The sequence below is a fragment of the Cyphomyrmex costatus genome, unplaced genomic scaffold (assembly GCF_001594065.2).
Source record: "Cyphomyrmex costatus isolate MS0001 unplaced genomic scaffold, Ccosl1.0 scaffold322, whole genome shotgun sequence".
Classification (NCBI taxonomy): Eukaryota; Metazoa; Arthropoda; class Insecta; order Hymenoptera; family Formicidae; genus Cyphomyrmex; species Cyphomyrmex costatus.
The window spans coordinates 10,891-29,749 of record NW_017277363.1 but is presented as its reverse complement, the minus strand read 5'-3'; the positions used below and the strand labels follow the sequence as shown (position 1 = coordinate 29,749).

Genomic DNA, 18,859 nt, shown 5'->3' with positions numbered 1-18,859 from the left:
AAAAAATCATATTCATAGAGGGGAGGTTCATGTTTATACTTAATTTATAAAAAGAGATAATTGATGAGAGATTGAGTGCAAGAAGTATGTACTTATACTTATATTAAAGATATTATAAACCTATATACGACATAGGAGCAGACGATGCGGAAATTTTTAATTTTTCGCATCGTCTGCTCCTATGTCGTATATAGGTTTATAATGTCTTTAATATAACTATATAAGTATAAGTACATACTTCTTGCACTCAATCGCTCATCAATTATCTCTTTATGTTAAACTCTATGAATTATAATTTATAGATGTCGATCGCAGCACATATAGTCTAGACACAAAGACACATCAAATCATATCGTCTTATTTGTTTTACATTTTGTATTGTAGAAGCTCGCTAAATACACGATCACGATGTGACTTGCATAGAATCGAGCTGCAAACTAATTGACTGACTCGCGTCGCTCTCTTATTTATTCTTTTCCAAAATCGGTTTACCGGAAAATAAAACAAACCACTATCCGGCAGCGGCGGCAGCCGGCAGTTATCTCTACCAGCGTTCTCATGTTACGTCGCGCGCCGTCGAAATCCGCAGTTCGCTTGTCGCTTAAATCAAAGTCGCGTGCATTTGCGCTTGACAGGAAGTGTGTGTTTGAAATAAAAGTGTTAACAATGAGCTACAAACATAAATCAGGAGCACAAAAGAGGAAGGAAAAAGAAGAGTGGGAAAAAAACCTTAAAGATGCATCAAAAAAACAACTTTCCTTGTCCAGATTTTTAAAGCTTTCTACTTCTCAAGATACAGCTTCATTAGAGCTTTTTTCAACGTTAGAACCTTCGACATCACATAAAGACAAAATTCAGTCTGTTTGCGTTGATGCTGACACTGATAATCGTACTCTTCCAAGTAATTTAACATTAATGTCTTCAGCATCGCCAATCACTGAGACATATTTCGATGTAGGATCGCCCACCTTTAACATTGATATTGATATTAAAAAATCGCACGAAAAGTTGCCTGAAAATTTTCCAGAAGATAATACAGGAAGTATACTGCCGATCTCCATCTTTAAGAAGAAACTAGCGAATAGTGAATTTGTGCCTAGAGATTGGTTAGTATGGAGTAGAACAAAGGAAGCTCTTTATTGTCTGCCATGCAGAATTTTCAGCAAACTTCCACAATCTCAACGATCAGCTTTAACATCATCTGAAGGTTATTCCACTACACAAAAGTGGAAGAAATTACATGACAAAGTTCCTGAACATGAGAGAAGTGCTTCGCACAAGAATTGTTACATTGCATGGAAAACAGAACAGAGGAAGTTGAAAATGGACACTTCATTGAGTGATTTATTGTTTAAGTCTATACAACATGAGCAAGAAGTGTGGAAAGAAATCTTAAAGCGATTATTTCATGTAACTTTGTTTCTATGTGAGAGGGGTTTGGCTTTTCGCGGAGACAGTAATAGAATTGGAGATCTTTCCAATGGTAATTTTCTTGGACTTCTCGAACTTTTAGCAATATATTATCCGATCGTAAATGACCATCTACGGAAAGTGCGCCACTCCCAAGAAACCGGTACAAGACTACAGGTACACTATTTATCAGCAGATATTCAGAACGAGTTTATATATATCTGTGCAGTCGAAGTAATAAATTATATTCTTCGAGAACGTGAAAAGGCAAAGTATTTTGCAATAATTGTGGATGCAACCCCAGACTCTGCTCACATTGAACAAACTGTATTTTTAATAAGATATGTAAATTTGATCAATGAAGCTGGAGGAATCTATAAAGTTGAAGAGCGTTTTTTGACATTTGCTGATTGTTCTCAAAAAAAACAGGGGAAGCCATTACCCAGCTTATAGTATCAAAACTTGAGCAATTTAAAATTCCTTTGGCAGATTGTCGAGGACAAGGCTACGACAACGGCAGCAACATGAAAGGTGCTTATAAAGGGGTGCAGGCGAGAATACTGGCTCTCAACAATCTAGCGATCTATTCTGCCTGCGCCTGTCACTCTATCAATCTTTGCGGAGTGCATGCAGCTGAGAGTTGTAGTGCTGCCCTTACATTCTTCGGAGTTGTACAAAAATTGTATAATCTATTTAGTTCCAGTCCCCAAAGATGGGAAATATTACAGAAGAAAATAGGTCATTCTCTGCACTCAACTTCTAAAACTCGCTGGTCTGCCAGAATCGAGAGTGTAAAACCTTTTGCTGCTCATCTCCCAGGAATAGCGGAAGCACTAAATGAATTGTCATGCCTCAACTTATCAGCAGAGTCTCAACGTGACGTCAATGGGCTCAAGAATTATGTACGGACATTCAAATGTATAGTCATGGCATCAATTTGGGTAAAAATTTTAAAACCTATTGACATAGTCAATAAAGTAATTCAGGCTCGAGGGGCAACAGTTGATGTTGCTTGTAAAAATTTGAGTAGCTTAATAGCAGAGTTGCAGGCTTTACGTAATGAAGGATGGGAGAATATTTTGAATGAAGCTGTCATCGTGGCAAAAAATATCGGATGGCCAGAATCTTTCCAAGAGGAAACAAAGAGGGGTCGTAAGCGAAGAAGAATGGCAGACGAAGAAGAAGATGAAGACGACGGAGCAGGACAAGTAACTGCAGATGTGACATTCAAAAGAGAAGTCTTCTATGTTATTTTAGACCAAGTGATTGAAGACCTAACTGAGCGCTTTAAATCTATGCAAGAGCTTTGTGAAAGCTTTTCCGTCCTTTGGGAAATGCGCTTTATGTTAAACGATGAAATTGAAAAACGAGCAACTAATCTGGTGGGCAAGTATTCTACAGATCTGCAGTATGAGCTTGTGGACGAAGCAAAGGACTTGAAAACCGTTTACGTTGCAAATTTCGGCGAAGAAGCTCTGCAACCTTTAGAACTACTGAATGCTCTTCAAAAAACGAATCTTGCTTGTTTGTTTCCTAATTTGTGCATCGCTCTCCGCAACTTCCTAACAATTCCCGCAACAGTGGCTAGTGCTGAGAGGTCATTTTCTACTCTGAAGCGAGTTAAGAGTGTTCTGCGTTCCACCATGTCTCAGGATAGGCTATCCAGCCTGGGTGTGTTGGCTGTGGAAGCTGAACTCGCGAGACAAGTCAACATGGAAGGTTTAATTAATGATTTTGCTTCAAAAAAGGCCAGAAAATGCAATATTTGAATAAAGTCATTGTGCAATATCAATATGTGTAATAATGTAAGCCAGCTTGTCTAATGCAAATTGTAGGGAGTTTTGCCTTTTCCGTGTGCAATGTATTTATATACGAGTAAATATATATTTTATTAGTAGTATTTCGTATTTCTTATTAATTTTCACCGACTGTACTTTGTGAAGAGTTTTCTACCGACTTCTACAGTTCGCTTTGATGACGAAAAGAATCTTTTTTTTATAATTTGTAAAGAGTTGCTTTTCAAGGAGGGATAGTAATTTTAAACAACATAATGTCAAATCAAGACATAAGGCATTTTAAAAACGTAATAAAAATTTTTTTTAAAGACGTCTTTAAGACATCTTATGTGATGTCTCGATTTATGATATGTTGTCTGAGATAGTAGCCCTGGGGCCCGGCAAACCTCTCGGCGGCCCTGTATATGAGTATTGTTTATATAGAACTTCTTTCTAACATCTCCCCCAGGCGTCTAAGGTATAATGGAGCGCCTGGGGCGTTAAAAACACGAAAACCTCGGAATTCTCTTAGAGTGAATGAAATGTAATAATTCAAAGTGGACCCTTGCTATACTCAAGAATATATATATATATATATATATCTAGGTAAAATGCAATTTGTACATAAAAAAATTATTTAAAATACAACTATAGGCTCAAACATGAATTTTTATTGCTTTTTTTTGTTTAAATAATTAACAAATCAAAAGCACAACAAAATTTTTGGTAAACTTTGATCTTTATATTATTACAAACAAAACCCCACATCGACCATATAAATTCATTCACTCTTAGAGAATTCCAAGGTCAAAACCCCCAGGCACTCCACTAGTAGGTTTCCATTACAATGCTTTACTGATGAGTCCAGTAGTGGAAACCGGGACGAAACGCCAACTTGTGATATTCTTCGCAATCTTATTATTTTCACAGATTTATAATTATCATTACTTCATTATTAAATTTTAATATATATCTTTCAACATATTATTAAGATCTAATAAGATGCCATAGGCATCGAAATTTGTTAGACTGATTGTCAATTTAACTAAAGTGATATTACTGCGGTAGTGAATATGTACTTATGCGTCAATGCTGAAAATCCATCAGCGTCGCAGGGGGGACTACATACGCGGTATATAAATTCACACAATTATAATTAAACACTAACATCCTGTTTACATGACTCGATTAGGCATTACACTTTCTGAGATTTTTAAATCATACGAGTCAATTAGTATTATCTTTCATTATATATGTAATATATTATATTAGATAATATCATTTAAAGTGTTAAAGGTTTAAATTATTAGGGATCTTTTTTTGATTAGATGAAAATTTAAAGATTTAAAGGTCAAAATTTTTGAGTGGTTAAATTATTAGGGATCTTTTATTGATTAGATGAACATTTAAACATTTAAATCTTTGAGAGGATTCTTTTTTGAACATGGCTTGATCTTTTCATTTTTATGATATGGTTTGTTTAGGATATCACTTACTTTTCAGAGTACAAATACATCTCAAATATATATAAAAAAATAACGAAAGAGAGTGAAATACGGCAAAAGAGAGGGGTACTGGAGGTGGTTGATGGAGATATATACACTACTCACATTAATTAAAGCATCACCTCTCACATCTTCGAAAAATTGGTAAACTTTAAATGAGTGTAATTTCTTCAAAAACGGTCCAAATAAGACTTTCAAAAAAGCATTTTGTAGCTTGAAATCTCTACTTTCGAAGATTATAATTGAAATTTCAATATGACTGATACTTTACGGAGTTATACGAACACAAATGGATATCCGTCAAATCTAAAAATTTTTCACAAACTTTACAAAGGTTTATGGCATGAGATAAAAATTACACGAAAATGCGGTTTGCAGCGTTGGAAAGAGTGAATCTTTACCTTTAATTTCATTTTTCACTGAACGTTTTGCGATTTTTGTTCTCCGAGTTATTCAACATTGAATTAAAAATGGTCCCTTTGACTTTGACTGTTCATAAAAGACGAACGGAGTAACGTACAGCATTTTTTAAAAAGCAAAAAAAAAGTTCAATGGTTTCTCCTTAAAGTGCTTTTATCAATTTTTAGACACAAATAAGCTTTTTATGTAAAAACTTACATGAAAGGTGAAGTTGAAAACTGAGGCAATTATCCGTTTCTATTCGACTCGATCTATTCTGGTCAAAAGAGAGAGAGCAATTCTGATAATTAACGTAATTTTACACTTTAGGGTCTACTAATTTTCACGAGACTCATACGAAACAGTCGCGACATTTTTAAACTAATGTCCTTCATGTTCGAAGTTACGATTTTGGGCAAGACGGCATTCGCTGTATTGAAATTAATCTTGTACCGCAGTATGCGATCACACCGCTGGCATTAACGTTACCCGAAGCGTATCACGTGGAGGTTGCACAGTCGGATTTTACGCTTCTTGTGTTTGTGTGTGCGTGAGTGTGTGTGCGCGTGCGAGTGTATGTATGTGTGCCTGTATGCACGCGCGTGTGTGTGTAAATAAAAAAATTAAATTTTAATACGAGGTATTGTCGCCTCTATTACAAATTACCTTAAACGATTCTCATTATTTACTAGCTTCATTAGATGTTGTTTCGCTTTTTACAAATATTCCTTTTAATTTAGTTATAGATGGCATAGAAAAAAGATGGGTTCACATTTCTCTTAAGACTAATATTCCTAAAAATGAATTTTTTATTGCGGTTAACCTTGTGTTAAATTCAACTTTTTTCACTTTTAATAGTAAATTTTACAAACAAGTTTTCGGTACTCCAATGGGCTCACCACTTTCACCAATTTTAGCAGATATTGTAATGCAGGACTTAGAAGAACAAGCTATTAATTGTTTGTCGGCACAACCATTGTTCTATTATAGATATGTTGATGACATTGTTCTTGCTATTCCAGCTGACAAAGTTGATGACACACTTAATACTTTCAATTCCTTACATGGAAGATTACAATTCACTATGGAGATTGGCAGTGATAACAGATTAGACTTCCTTGACACTACTATTATTATTGATAATTACAGAATTATTTTTGACAATTTTCATAAAAAAACATTCTCAGGTAGATTCCTTAATTTCCACTTAGCGACAGCGCGAATGTCTTATTAATCACTACAGATACGATGTCAATACGCAGCCAGAAAAGTATTTCTTTTCGTTACTCCTTATGTTTAAACCGTGGCGGAACATACAAGATCTTAAAAATGGATATGATAGGTACTTATGCGGAATCATTTCACAATAACAAATTACACCTTGAAAAAGCATTGGAGTATCATGAAAAATTAGACGAACTGAAGAATGCATTTGAAACTGCAAAGCAATTACTTCAACAACATTTAGAGGATTTAGAAAAACAGAATACGTCTCAAGATGATCCCGATAATCCAATAGGTGTACAAAATATTATTCAAGCTGGTGATGCGATGCAAGATTTTAAAGATCTTGGTGACAAACAGGAAATCGATGTATCTGAAATGATTTCAAAATTGAATTCGAATTAAAGAAGAGTATTTGATAAAGTCACTGATACTATATCATCAGATAAAGAAATACTACGGTTATACGTTAGCGGAGAAGGAGGTACTGGCAAAAATTTCTTGATTCAAATTACAAAATGATACAGAGGCTTTACCAGAATCTTATTCTCAGATAATAAACTCTCTTTCTCCTTCGGAAATTTCCTTTTCTTTTCCACTTTTATTCCCACTTTATTACACTTTTACCCCTTCCTAATTTTTTCCCCTTATTTCCATTTGTATTTCCTTTGTACTTGAGATGTTCGGTTATTCTTATTTTAAATTGTTTATTGTCAACATCTTGTAATAACTCTCTCTTCGCATTTTTCTAACTCATTTTAATTATAATTGTATTTCGATACAATTATAAGGTAATTAATTATTTTTTAATTTAATTGTTACTAAATTAACAATATTGATATGCAGGGGCGTCGACTTGAGATTTTACCATGCGTGGAGGTAAGAGTTGGCGTGGGCGAAGTGACAACCAAAAAAAAAGGTCCTCGCAAAATGTATACACAAATCGCTGTAAGGAATTATTACTTTCTTATTAAGGGAGTTGCGTCACTTTCGTACTTTTTTCAAACATATACCAATATGCAGTTCCAACACTTTTATTTTTCCTGCTTATAAATCCGTCCATTACAGCTTCTACATCCAGATTTTGTACAACATCCGAATGAATATATGCAGCACAGCTGTATTATTTAACATAATAATTTTAAATCTCCTTCCTCTTCATGTGCCTTATCCGGTCTCCCGGACGTTGGCCATGATTTCCTCGCCAGTGATACCCTGGGAATTAAATAAACTGAAGTGGTTTCCCGTTGCCTTCTTCGGTAGAGACCTATATGAAAGTATACCGAACAGTTTAACGCCGGATCTGAACGGCGCTGATCTCATAATCACTAGATGAAGCAATTTTTCGGTTCCTTACATGCGGAAAATCGGCGCAGGTGGGATTGTGAACTTACAAGTTCATTTAAGTTTTACATAATCCCTTTAGGGATTTACAGATCGACAAACAATCGATATACAAAATCGATTTTGTCGATAGATAAAATCTCCTAAGAAAAAGATCTTTCCGCAGTACAGGATGTTGCACAATTTATAAACAGGAGTTCTATCATTTTTGTGTATTTTAACTCAATTTCTCTCACATCTTCTTTTAAAAAGTTTACGACATCTTTTACATTTTTTATCTCTATTTTCTAAGCACTAGTAAAATACCGATCGAGGGTCATAAAAGCGACAACCGCCGATCGAGTTGTAAACATACGACTTTAGTTTAATCAACTTTCATTTTTGATAAAATATTAAATAATAAATTATTTCATCAAGAAATAATTTTTATATTCTTCGGATTTCCAAGTGTGGAATTACACATATGGAAAAATTTCGAGTATGGAGTACTCCATATCAACCACACTATAGTCGACGCCCATGATTGATATGATGTACGTACAATATGTTGTAATTTTACATTATATTCATCAATTTATTACCTTGAGAATTGACTCTCTTTACTGATTTATAATTGACTCTTACATTATATTCATTATTTTACTGATACTGTATTTTACGATTTGATTTGATTCTTTTTACTGATTGATAATTGACTCTTACATTATATTCATTTTTACTGATACTGTATTTTACGATTTGATTTAGAAATGTGGAGTAGTCCATAAACTATATAATTAGACGATTGCTTTGCTTGTTGGACTCTTGCTGGTGTACACGATATGATTATGAACTTAATTATGCGAGTGAGATTAAACATTTATATCAAACAATTTTTATATTTATATACATATTTATTTTGCGTTTATAATTTTATAATACAATAGTTTGTACATTGTTAACGATCTTGCGATTTTAACATTGAAAATGACCTAATGAAGGTCGAAACGTTTGTTTTTATATTTTATTAAACTTTATATTTATTTATTTTTAATTAATGACAGTTTATTGCTAAGACCTTTATATTTTAACTAATGTTGGCTCGTAGCCCTGTTTTGTATTAATTATTTTTTAAATTTATTGAGCCTTGTTATTTACATATTTTTTAAGTAAAACTATTTTGGTCCGCCATTTTGAATCCTCCATTTTGAATTTTGTAAATTTTACCTCAGATTCTAAATCAGCGACCCAAAAACCCGTTTACATACCAAGTTTTATGAAAAACCAAAAAGTTTTGTAAAATTTGGTCCGCCCTTTTGGATCCGCCATTTTGAATTTTGTAAATATGACCTCAGATTTGAAATCGGCGACCCAAAAAACCCCAAGATACCAAGTTTTATGGAAATTAGTTTTACTTAATATGTGCGTGCATATTATGCATTTTAGGGGTTTTTGAGCAATACAGGGGGTAGTTTCAACTCTTAAACCTTCTTCTTTGCCGATAAAAAAAAATACGTATCGATTATTTTTCCGAGTTCTAAAAATGTGCCAACTTGCAGCCAAATCGGCGTGTCACACTTAGGTAGTGTTCCTTGTGAGTGGATCCAATCGAATTCGCTGTAAGATAGAACGACGCAACGTGTGAGCACTGATGTACATTAAAATCGTACACAAATTGAAAGTATAAAAATGTATGTTTAATATAAATATAAAAACGGAATTAAATCATGAGATCTGCAATAGATGTTATTGTGCCGTTATGTAAAAACTGTATTTTGTAATTCAAATATTTGCATTTAAACTTTTACACGGATTAAATCTGTGTATAACGGCTTTAATGTACACTAATATGCACTAGTGCGTTCAACCGAATTCACTATAAGTTTCGTATATAATGAGCGAAAGAAAAGATACAATGAAGATTACAGCGTGTCGAGCGCCCCGAACGAATGCTCCTTACGTCTATGAGCGTCTTAGTACGATCCTAAGTGTCGCGCGGCATTTGGATTTCGCGCGGATCGGATGGTGAGGTAAGGGGGACAGCGGTAGGCGGAGTCGATTCGAAAAACGGCCGAAAGTTGCATTTCTTGCCGAGCCCTGTTATATTATATTATATATTATAGTACACTGTTATAATAATTTTGTTACTAATAAATTGATTATTAAACGTTAATGTTAAAAAAATTATATTTGTGCATAGTGATTCTATATATGTAATAATAATCACTTCACATTATCGTATTTCAAATAATTGTCAGTTATTATGCATAAATATTTAGAGAGAAACACGTATTTTGAATATGTCCCGATACTCTTACAAGTTCTAATGGGTAGACATTTATGTCCCCGTGTGTGTATAAAAAAAATATTCAAACTGTCAATATGGTACTAGTGCGCAATTCGATTAGAAATGCCAACCTCATTTACAAAATGCAACGTCGTCAAGTTATCAACAATCAATAAACATAAAAATATTAACCAATAAAGAAATTAAAAATGAGCATATACTACAACGCTGGATAGATTTAGCGAAATTATATTGTAGTTCCTAGAATATTAAAACGAAATTTTTATTACTATTAGTAAACGATTCGATCTTTAATATGACCATTATCGGTAAACGAAGAAAAATTAATTTTAATATATTGCGAAGAATATTACTTAAATATGGCGTTTCATCCTAGTTTCCACTACTGGACTCGTCAGTAAGGCATTGTAGTGGAAGCCTACCTTATACGCCTGCAAGAGTTATTCAATCGAGATTTTATATAAAACGATATACGCGTATTAAAGTACTTGCGAGAATTTGCAAATATCTATAGACCTCTGACGGCGGGTCGACGTAGACGTATACGACTTGCAGACGTATAAGGTAGGCTTTTACTACAATGCCTTACTGACGAGTCCAGTAGTGGAAGCTGGGACGAAATGCCATATTTAAGTAAAATTCTTCGCAATATATTAAAATTAATTTTTCTTCGTTTACCGATGATGGTCATATTAAAGACCGAATCGTTTACTAATAATAATAAAAATTTCGTTTTAATATTCTACGAAATACAATATAATTTCGCCAAAATGTATCCAGCGTTCTCATGGTATATGCTCATTTTTAATTCCTTTATTGTTTATTACTAAACCACATTAAAAACTTATATTATCGTTTATAAAAATATTAAATTACTAACATTTTCTAATAATAGGATATTAATATTTATAATTATGATTTATAATTAAAAATTAGCAACCACTGTTATCTTTTAATTTTAATAAATCACAAATTAGCCATTCTTATTATTAAAAGATTTTCATATGTTAAGTTGCCATTGTAATGCAATAAATGTACTTTCCTCTTCATCTCTCCCCACAAGTGATCGATCCTTAAGTTAATATTTTGAAAATACGTACTAAACGTTCTCAGAAAAGTTCAAGAAAACTCTGATAATAAATAGGAGAAAGAAAGGTAATATTTTTTTCATATAGTAAAACATATTATGCACTGTTTGTCTGCGTTTAACTGACAATAATAATGTTTTTGTTTACTATTCTATGACATCTATCTGATAACACGTTGCATGTAGGAAAAACATGGTTGTCCTAGAATCACGTTATTCTATCGATTAAATCGTACTTGAGTAAAAAAAAAAAAACAGCTTCGATTTGTTTCGTCTCAAACACTTTTTCTTGTCAACGGAAGTCTTACAGACTATTAGCGATTTACTTAATTGTAAGATCAGAGACGATTTGATAGATTTCTGCTGAGAATGCGCGTGTAAACGTCTATATTTTATTGCACGTTGAGTGCGTGCTAGAAGAAGATAAAAGTGCTTTTTTTTTTGAAGGATAAACATCAACCATAATCAATCGTTAACAACAATTACCTGTCGACGATTTGACAAGTACAAATGAGTAGGTACAAACATATAAAAACGAAACAGTGTATTTATTTTACAGTCTATTATATTTTATTCTGCTATTTATGCTTTGATATAAAATGAGAAATTGATGAATACGCTGGTAAATCCACGATAAATTTCCATGACGCAATCAACGATGATTCTTATAAAATCAATTTCATTTTTAAGAATCGACTTTCTCACGAAGGTTTTTCTCGGGATTTTATCTAATTCTAATTGAGTCCGAAAAGTATATGCTGGTGATATTTATATCACTAATGATTTTATTATGTCATATTTACTAAATTTTTCTATAAAATTCTGTTTTAAATATTGCGATTATTTGGAAAGTATTTGAATTTAGTTATTTTATGTGTTTATAGAAATTCCTCAAATGTAACTCGTGAATTATTTTGTGAACACGTTTACAAATATCATTAAGGATACTAGTCTTATATTTAGAAATACGTACATGCTATTGAATAATTCAACTAATAAGCAACAAATGGCCAGTAGAACGAACAGTAAGATTACATTAACTTGTTATTTATTGATAATCTTAATTTTTAAAACGTTTGTGATAAGGCTCAATATGTATTAAACAACTAATATAAAGAGATAAGGGCAATGAGCCAATAATTTCGTTAAAATCTTTTAAATTAATCTAATATGTATTGCGAAGAATATCACGTAATTATGGCGTTTATATATATAATAGAATCTCGATTTAATAACTTAAACAGACGTCTAAGGTAGGCCACTACAATGCCTTACTGATGAGTCCAGTAGTGGAAGTTCGGACGAAACGCCATAATTACGTGATATTCTTCGCAATACATATTAAATTAATTTAAAAGATTTTAACGAAATTATTGGCCTTATCCCTTTATATTAGTTAATTTTTAAATATGTGCGTGCGCACGCGTGTGTGTGCGCGTATTGTGTGTGAGAGAGAGAGAGAGTGTGTGTATGTGTGTGCGTGCGTGCAAATATTTATATTTTTTTTCCTTCATAGTAATAACTATTGTAAAACATACACAATACATTTTTCGATACACGAAAAGTATAATATAATAAACAAAAAAATTAATATTAATAAATATATATAAACTCTAGTTATAGACTCTTTTTGTTCAAACAAATGAACAAACATAAATTAAAAAGCAATTTATATATATATAATAATAAAAAAACAAAACTTCATTTCCTCTGAGTTAGAATGCAAATTGTAGAAACAATTATTGTTGACTGACAAAATGTTCTTGTGCACCAACTAGAAATAAATTCATCGTTGATAATGGATGTAGGGATGTGTAATATAATTTCAAAAAATCGGAAATGTCTGTGAAAAAACAGTTGACACAAAATATCTATTAGGATCAAATTATTACATTACTCTATTTCAAGATTATCCAGAATAAATTACTAAAGAAAATTTTTTTACACTCACCTCTGTTGGTAGACATTATTTCACAATTAAATTCATAAATTAATCATACTAAAATATCTGACTAAAAAATATGTGTCCGTATTCATCAGTAAGAAACGATACAATGAGGAACCGTTACAATAAACGACAACAAAAGGAAAGGCTTAGGTCAAATTACTATTTGTCAATTTATCTAAAATATCCACGTATGACCGATCAAGGCCTTCTGTGTCAGTTTTTAAATTCAGACCATTATTTTGAGATTTAATATAGAGCATTTCAGATGTCAATCGCTTATGATAAAAATTTTCACAATGCATAATTTTCACATTATTCCAATCAAAATCATGATTATGTTGCAACATATGGTCGCTAATAACAGATCTGGAGGATATATTTCTCCGTATATGACTGCGATGTTCGTTTACTCTCGTTTCTAACATCTGACCAACATAAGTAGCATCATAATCACTACATTGAATTTTATATACAATATTCTTTTTCATTATATGTGGAATGGAGTCTTTCTGCATTTTAATAAAATTATTCAATTTATTAACACTGAAAAATGCAATTCTGTGATTTATTCCATTGACAATGCTTCTAAAACTGTCAGAAATTCCCTTTACATGAGGGATGGTAAACCAACTCGTATTATCCTTTCTAATATTATTCTTAACAACTTTAGGTTATAATGGTTTATCCATAATTGCATAAATTCTTTTCTTAACTTTTTCAAAAACAAAGTCCAATGGATAGTTATTAAGTATCAATAATAAATTTCAAATTTTTCTTATGAAATTCTGGATGTGAAAGGAAAAATGCCTTATCAACAATCCATAAATTACACTTATTTTTTGAGAAAAGGGTGCTGAAACCAAAAATTCAAAATTCTGTCCGAATATGTAGGTTTTTGAAACCACTCAAATTGTATAAAATTATCTTTTATTATCATGGTAGTATCCAGGAAATTGATTATGTCACTATTTTAATTGTAACCTTGGATGGAAACTATTAAAACTCTGTAGAATCGTATCTATTTGTTCTCTGGGTACCGCCAAGACAATATCATCAACATATCTATAGTAAAACGGAATGTGGAAATCGAATGTACTAAACACCTCCCTCTCAAGGTCTTGCATGACCAAATCAGCCAAAACTGGAAATAGAGGAGAACCCATAGGTGTCCCATAACTTTGTTTATAAATCTGACCGTCAAAAATAAAAAAAGTTGATTCAAGAATTATTTTAACTTGTTGTATTGAAATATTTAAGTTGGTAACGCTGCCGCCCTCTGTGCGGATAGACAACACTTTAGTCTAGTTTCTTTTGATTATCTAGTATTATGTTATGGTCGCTCAACGAAGTTTTTACAAACTTGTAACGATGCACCTCGGACTGCATCGTTCCCGGTAGCTACTTTTTGTCTTGTATATTGTAATTCGTATTGGGCATAAGTTAGTGTTATCATTGTATATAGTTATCATTGTATATTATTCATCCGTTGCATTGTAGCAAAGTTTCGTCGACAGTAGCTATCGCCGCTCCAACCGAACGCGTCCGAAGATCGCCGAACGATCTGCGCTTCGCGCTATCCGCCGCTCCGACCGAACGCGACCGAACATCGCCGATCGCCAATCCCCTCCGCAGGAATTGCCAACCGCCAAGCGATGACGGAAAAGACCGTAACCGAACGAACAGGAGCAATAATTAGTATATAATGCGTTAATTATGCTTGCTCCGGAGCTCTCTTCTATCCGAACCGCCGCTCCAGTACGAATCCTGCTACGATCCTAGCTCCGGTGATCCGACGCGAAAAGGGGGTCAAGTGTTCTTGGTCTCCGTCAAGCGTTCTTGACAGTCGATCACCAAAACTCCTGATCCGCTGGCCGTACGACGCGAAAAGGGGGTAAAGCGTTCTTTGCCTCCGTCAAGCGTTCTTGACAGCCGTACGCCAGTATCCTAGACTTTGCGCACCGGCGAGAAAAGGGGGTGAAGTGTTCTTCGCCTCCGCCAAGCGTTCTTGGCAGTCGGTCGTAAGGTTCCTGTGCATTCTACATTTTTGCGAAGCGTCCCTCATTGCATAGAGGGAACGCCCACCGCGTTATCCGCGCCGCGACCGTCATCCGCCGCTGGCGTATACTTCGCGTACGCGTATTCGTATTGTTATACCGCCGACCGCGCCTCGCGTCCGTCTTGGGATTCGGAGATTCCCCCGCGTTTTCCGCCGTACTCGCGCTGTAATTCACACGTATAGTTTTTCTGTTCGTGCCGTCCGTAATATCGTAGTTTCTTTGTCCGCGCCTCGTAGTTTTTCTATACACGTCTTGTATCCGTCTCGTCTGCTTGCCGTCTCGACAATATACACAATATACACAACATACACATCTACACCGGCACACGAATACACACCTGCTTGTCACTTGCGAACACGTACACACACTCATTTGTACATACACACACTACACACAATAAACGTTTCTTTCTGTCTTTTGTAAAATACTGTGTCTAGTCTAAATTTGATTCTGCATTCTCTCTTCCCGTGCGAACCTTTTTCGCGACTAGCGAAAATTACGACGAGCTGATCCACGCGGAAATTAGGTTGTTTCAAACTTTAAAAAAAATTTTTTAAACGGTATAACGGCTCGAGAAAATAAACATTAAAGTTTACAGTCCACTTCGAGAATTAATTATTCTTACAAACCATACGTGTTCAACACACATTCTTTATCTAAACAATATAATATTTTTGGTCCTTCGAGCCGGATTTAGAGGTAGGATCGGATATAACCTCTGAACTAAAAAGGTAGACAGATCGTGCAGCAGCAATGGAAGATAACAATCACAAAAGGTATGGTGAAAATCCATCTGAGATAAAAGGAAACAAAGTTCTTCGCGTTCAGCAAATTGCGTGTCTGTAAGGGCGGCATTAAGACATCAGAGATCGAAAATAATATAGCATAACAGTTCTACGAGATATCAGAGTAGTTGGGCATTAGAGAGTGCAGAAAAATGTCCAAACAATACAGTAATGATCCAACAATAACGGCCGCAGCAAAGACCGCCTTTGTCAAATCGCTGGTAACAAAGCGGGCTCAGATAAAAGCACAAAGCACTAGATTTCGAGCTTATATAGATAACTTAAATTTTTTCAATACATCGGTGGCGGAACTTCGGCAACGATTGCAAAATTCTCTGAAACATGGGAAAAGTTCAACGAAGTGCAGGCCGGAATAGAAGAAATGGATGCAGATACACAAGGCATGTTTTTGCATAAACAGGAAACAACCAGTTTCGAGAAAAAATATTTCGAAATTATGACAGAGCTGGTAACGTTAATCGAGCAAAAGGAATCAGTTATGCCATCAATACAATCAAATTTTCGACACGTGAGAGAAGGAGCACCAGTTACGTAGGGAAGTATTGTTGCCAATGAACATTTAAAGTTACCTAGAGTTGATTTGCCTACGTTTTCAGGTAATCTAGAAGAATGGATGTCATTTCGTAACATGTTTAAGTCCATGATTGATCAGAACGCTACACTTCCAAAAGTGCAAAAAATGCAGTACCTTATTTCAGCGTTGAAGGGTGAAGCACGTGAGGTTATTAATTTTTTAGAGGCTTCTGAAGAAAATTACATTGAAGCATGGGAAATGTTGCTAATGAGATATGATGATCCAGTATTGATCATTCAGAAGCATATTCGAGCGTTATTTGAGTTACCTGCAATGGTAATGGAGAGTCATTCGGCGTTGCAATTATTGGAAATTATCTCCCTGCTGAAAAAGTCCGATTAAATCCCATTAATATCTGGAGACACGGTAGTGTCTCGGCGCTAAGCCAAGCGCGCGACACTGCCGTGCCTCCTTTACGCGAAACTGAGAATTTTTCGGGGTCGAGATGATCAGATCTCAGTAACGGCTGAACCGATCAAGTTCTACATACGCTCAATCGACAGGAAATAATTAAATTGTATGATAAAAGTGCTTTCACTTTCTTCTACGTGCCCTACGAGCGGAGATATCACGACACAAAGTCCGAATCCGTGAATTTTCACGTTTTATTTTTAAGATACGTCGTTATCATCATTATTAACGTCGTCGACCAGAAAAAATGTCCATCTCGTTTTTTCGACAATAGAGGGCCTTTGACTTTATGTGTTATATCACTCTATCTATCATCTATCACAAAATGTAACGATTTCTGCAAACTGAGCCTTACTTACTGAACTAATAATGTCGAATTCCTCATCGGTAAAAGAATTTTCATTGGTGAAAGTATGCAGCTCGTTGTCTTTTGCAGTTTGGGCTAGCATTTCCATGAATGCTCGTAACTCCGCACCAGCGACTAAATAATGACGTTCAATGTATCTGAATTGGACATGTAGTTCTCTTGGAATACATCCAGTATCATTAAAATGTTCAGGACATGATCGAATGTTACTGGGTACATATATGTTACGATTAATAAAAATATCAGTTTTACATTTCAACGGAAGTCGTCTTAATTCTCCACCGTTTCGTCTACAAATAACACAATTGCCATTTCTTTCCGAATAAATGATTTTCATTTTCGTACACGACGGATTGTGTTCTAATTGCGATTCCGATGTCATAAGTGAAAAACAACTGAGGCACACTCTGGAATCTTCTCCGTATACAGCAGGAATGTCTTGAAGATTAGCTCGAAAACTTTCAGCTATTTCACGTTTTCTGATATTTTCATCGCCTCGTAATCTATTTAGATTTCTTCGTTGTTGCGCGATGTTACAAACAAAACATCGATTCGCTGCCATGTAATTTTTGTGTATGCGTGTGTTCACAGTAACAACAATATGTGCGTTTAAAATATGATATTGTTCTACTGTTAAAGGCTTTCAAAGAGCGACTGACAAATTCATAATAGAAAATGGAAAATGTAATCAAATATGTCGGTGTTAGATATGGCAAGAAATGTAAATATTTTTTTTCGATTTTCTCTGAAACGGAGCAAAAACGAGCATATGTCTATAGGACCTTTTTTCTTAGTTTTTTACTCCTCTACACGCTCCCGAAGTTTTACCATTTAATTTCGAAACACCCTGTATATGTTTATGTCGATTATATTTAATTATTTATGTTGGAAACACATGGAACGAAAATCATCGATCAGAGTTGTTTTTACTCGTATTCAAATACGTAAGTACGTATGTATATATGTTTTGTGTATCTATGTATTTATGTATGTCTTGCATACATATATGATATAAGCATGTACACATACACGCGCGCGCGCGCGCGTGTGTGTGTGTGTGTGTGACATAGTACATATAGTTGGAAAAGTAAGAAAACGCACAAAATTGACTTATTTGATTTTCTCGAATGTATTAAGTTCAAGTGGTCTTTTGACAGCTTAAACTTGTTTTTTCAAGATTGTCGCCATGGAGACTTTTTATCAGGACATCCCAAAGTGTATTTTCCCATGATTTATTTTTTATTTGACCGGGGCCACTTTTCCATTTAATTAGTGCGTGGTCCTTTCTTAATACTAAACATTAGAAAGAAGCATAAATTATTGTAAAAAAAGAATATTTATTCATTTTTATGTACGTTTATTATAATTTTTTTTTTAATGTTCATAAGAAATTTATTATGATTTCTCTTTCTTAGTGATAGTATCCGAACGGTGCTTTTCCAGTATGTCTACTTTCATACTCTCTAAAATATTTTGACATAATACATCTTATTATTAAAAGATAATGCCAATGGAAGTGAATATGTATGAAAATGATTTAAATTAAAAGCCTTTAATCTTTCCTTAGTCAAATTTCTAATTTTTGTTTGAACTTCCGGTTTTGATTTGGTTATACCAAGTTATTAAATTCTACCCTTAAAAACCCATGTAGTACTATTATTTAAA

At 34.1% G+C, this 18,859-nt stretch overlaps 1 protein-coding gene across 1 annotated transcript; it reads left to right on the top strand.

The window, feature by feature from the left end:
* Positions 1-16,203: 16,203 nt before the first annotated feature.
* On the top strand, positions 16,204-16,758 carry LOC108775814 (uncharacterized). Its single transcript, XM_018542260.1, has 2 exons — positions 16,204-16,222; positions 16,439-16,758. Exons 1-2 carry the CDS (start codon positions 16,204-16,206, stop codon positions 16,756-16,758), a joined length of 339 nt encoding a protein of 112 aa, XP_018397762.1.
* Positions 16,759-18,859: the final 2,101 nt, after the last annotated feature.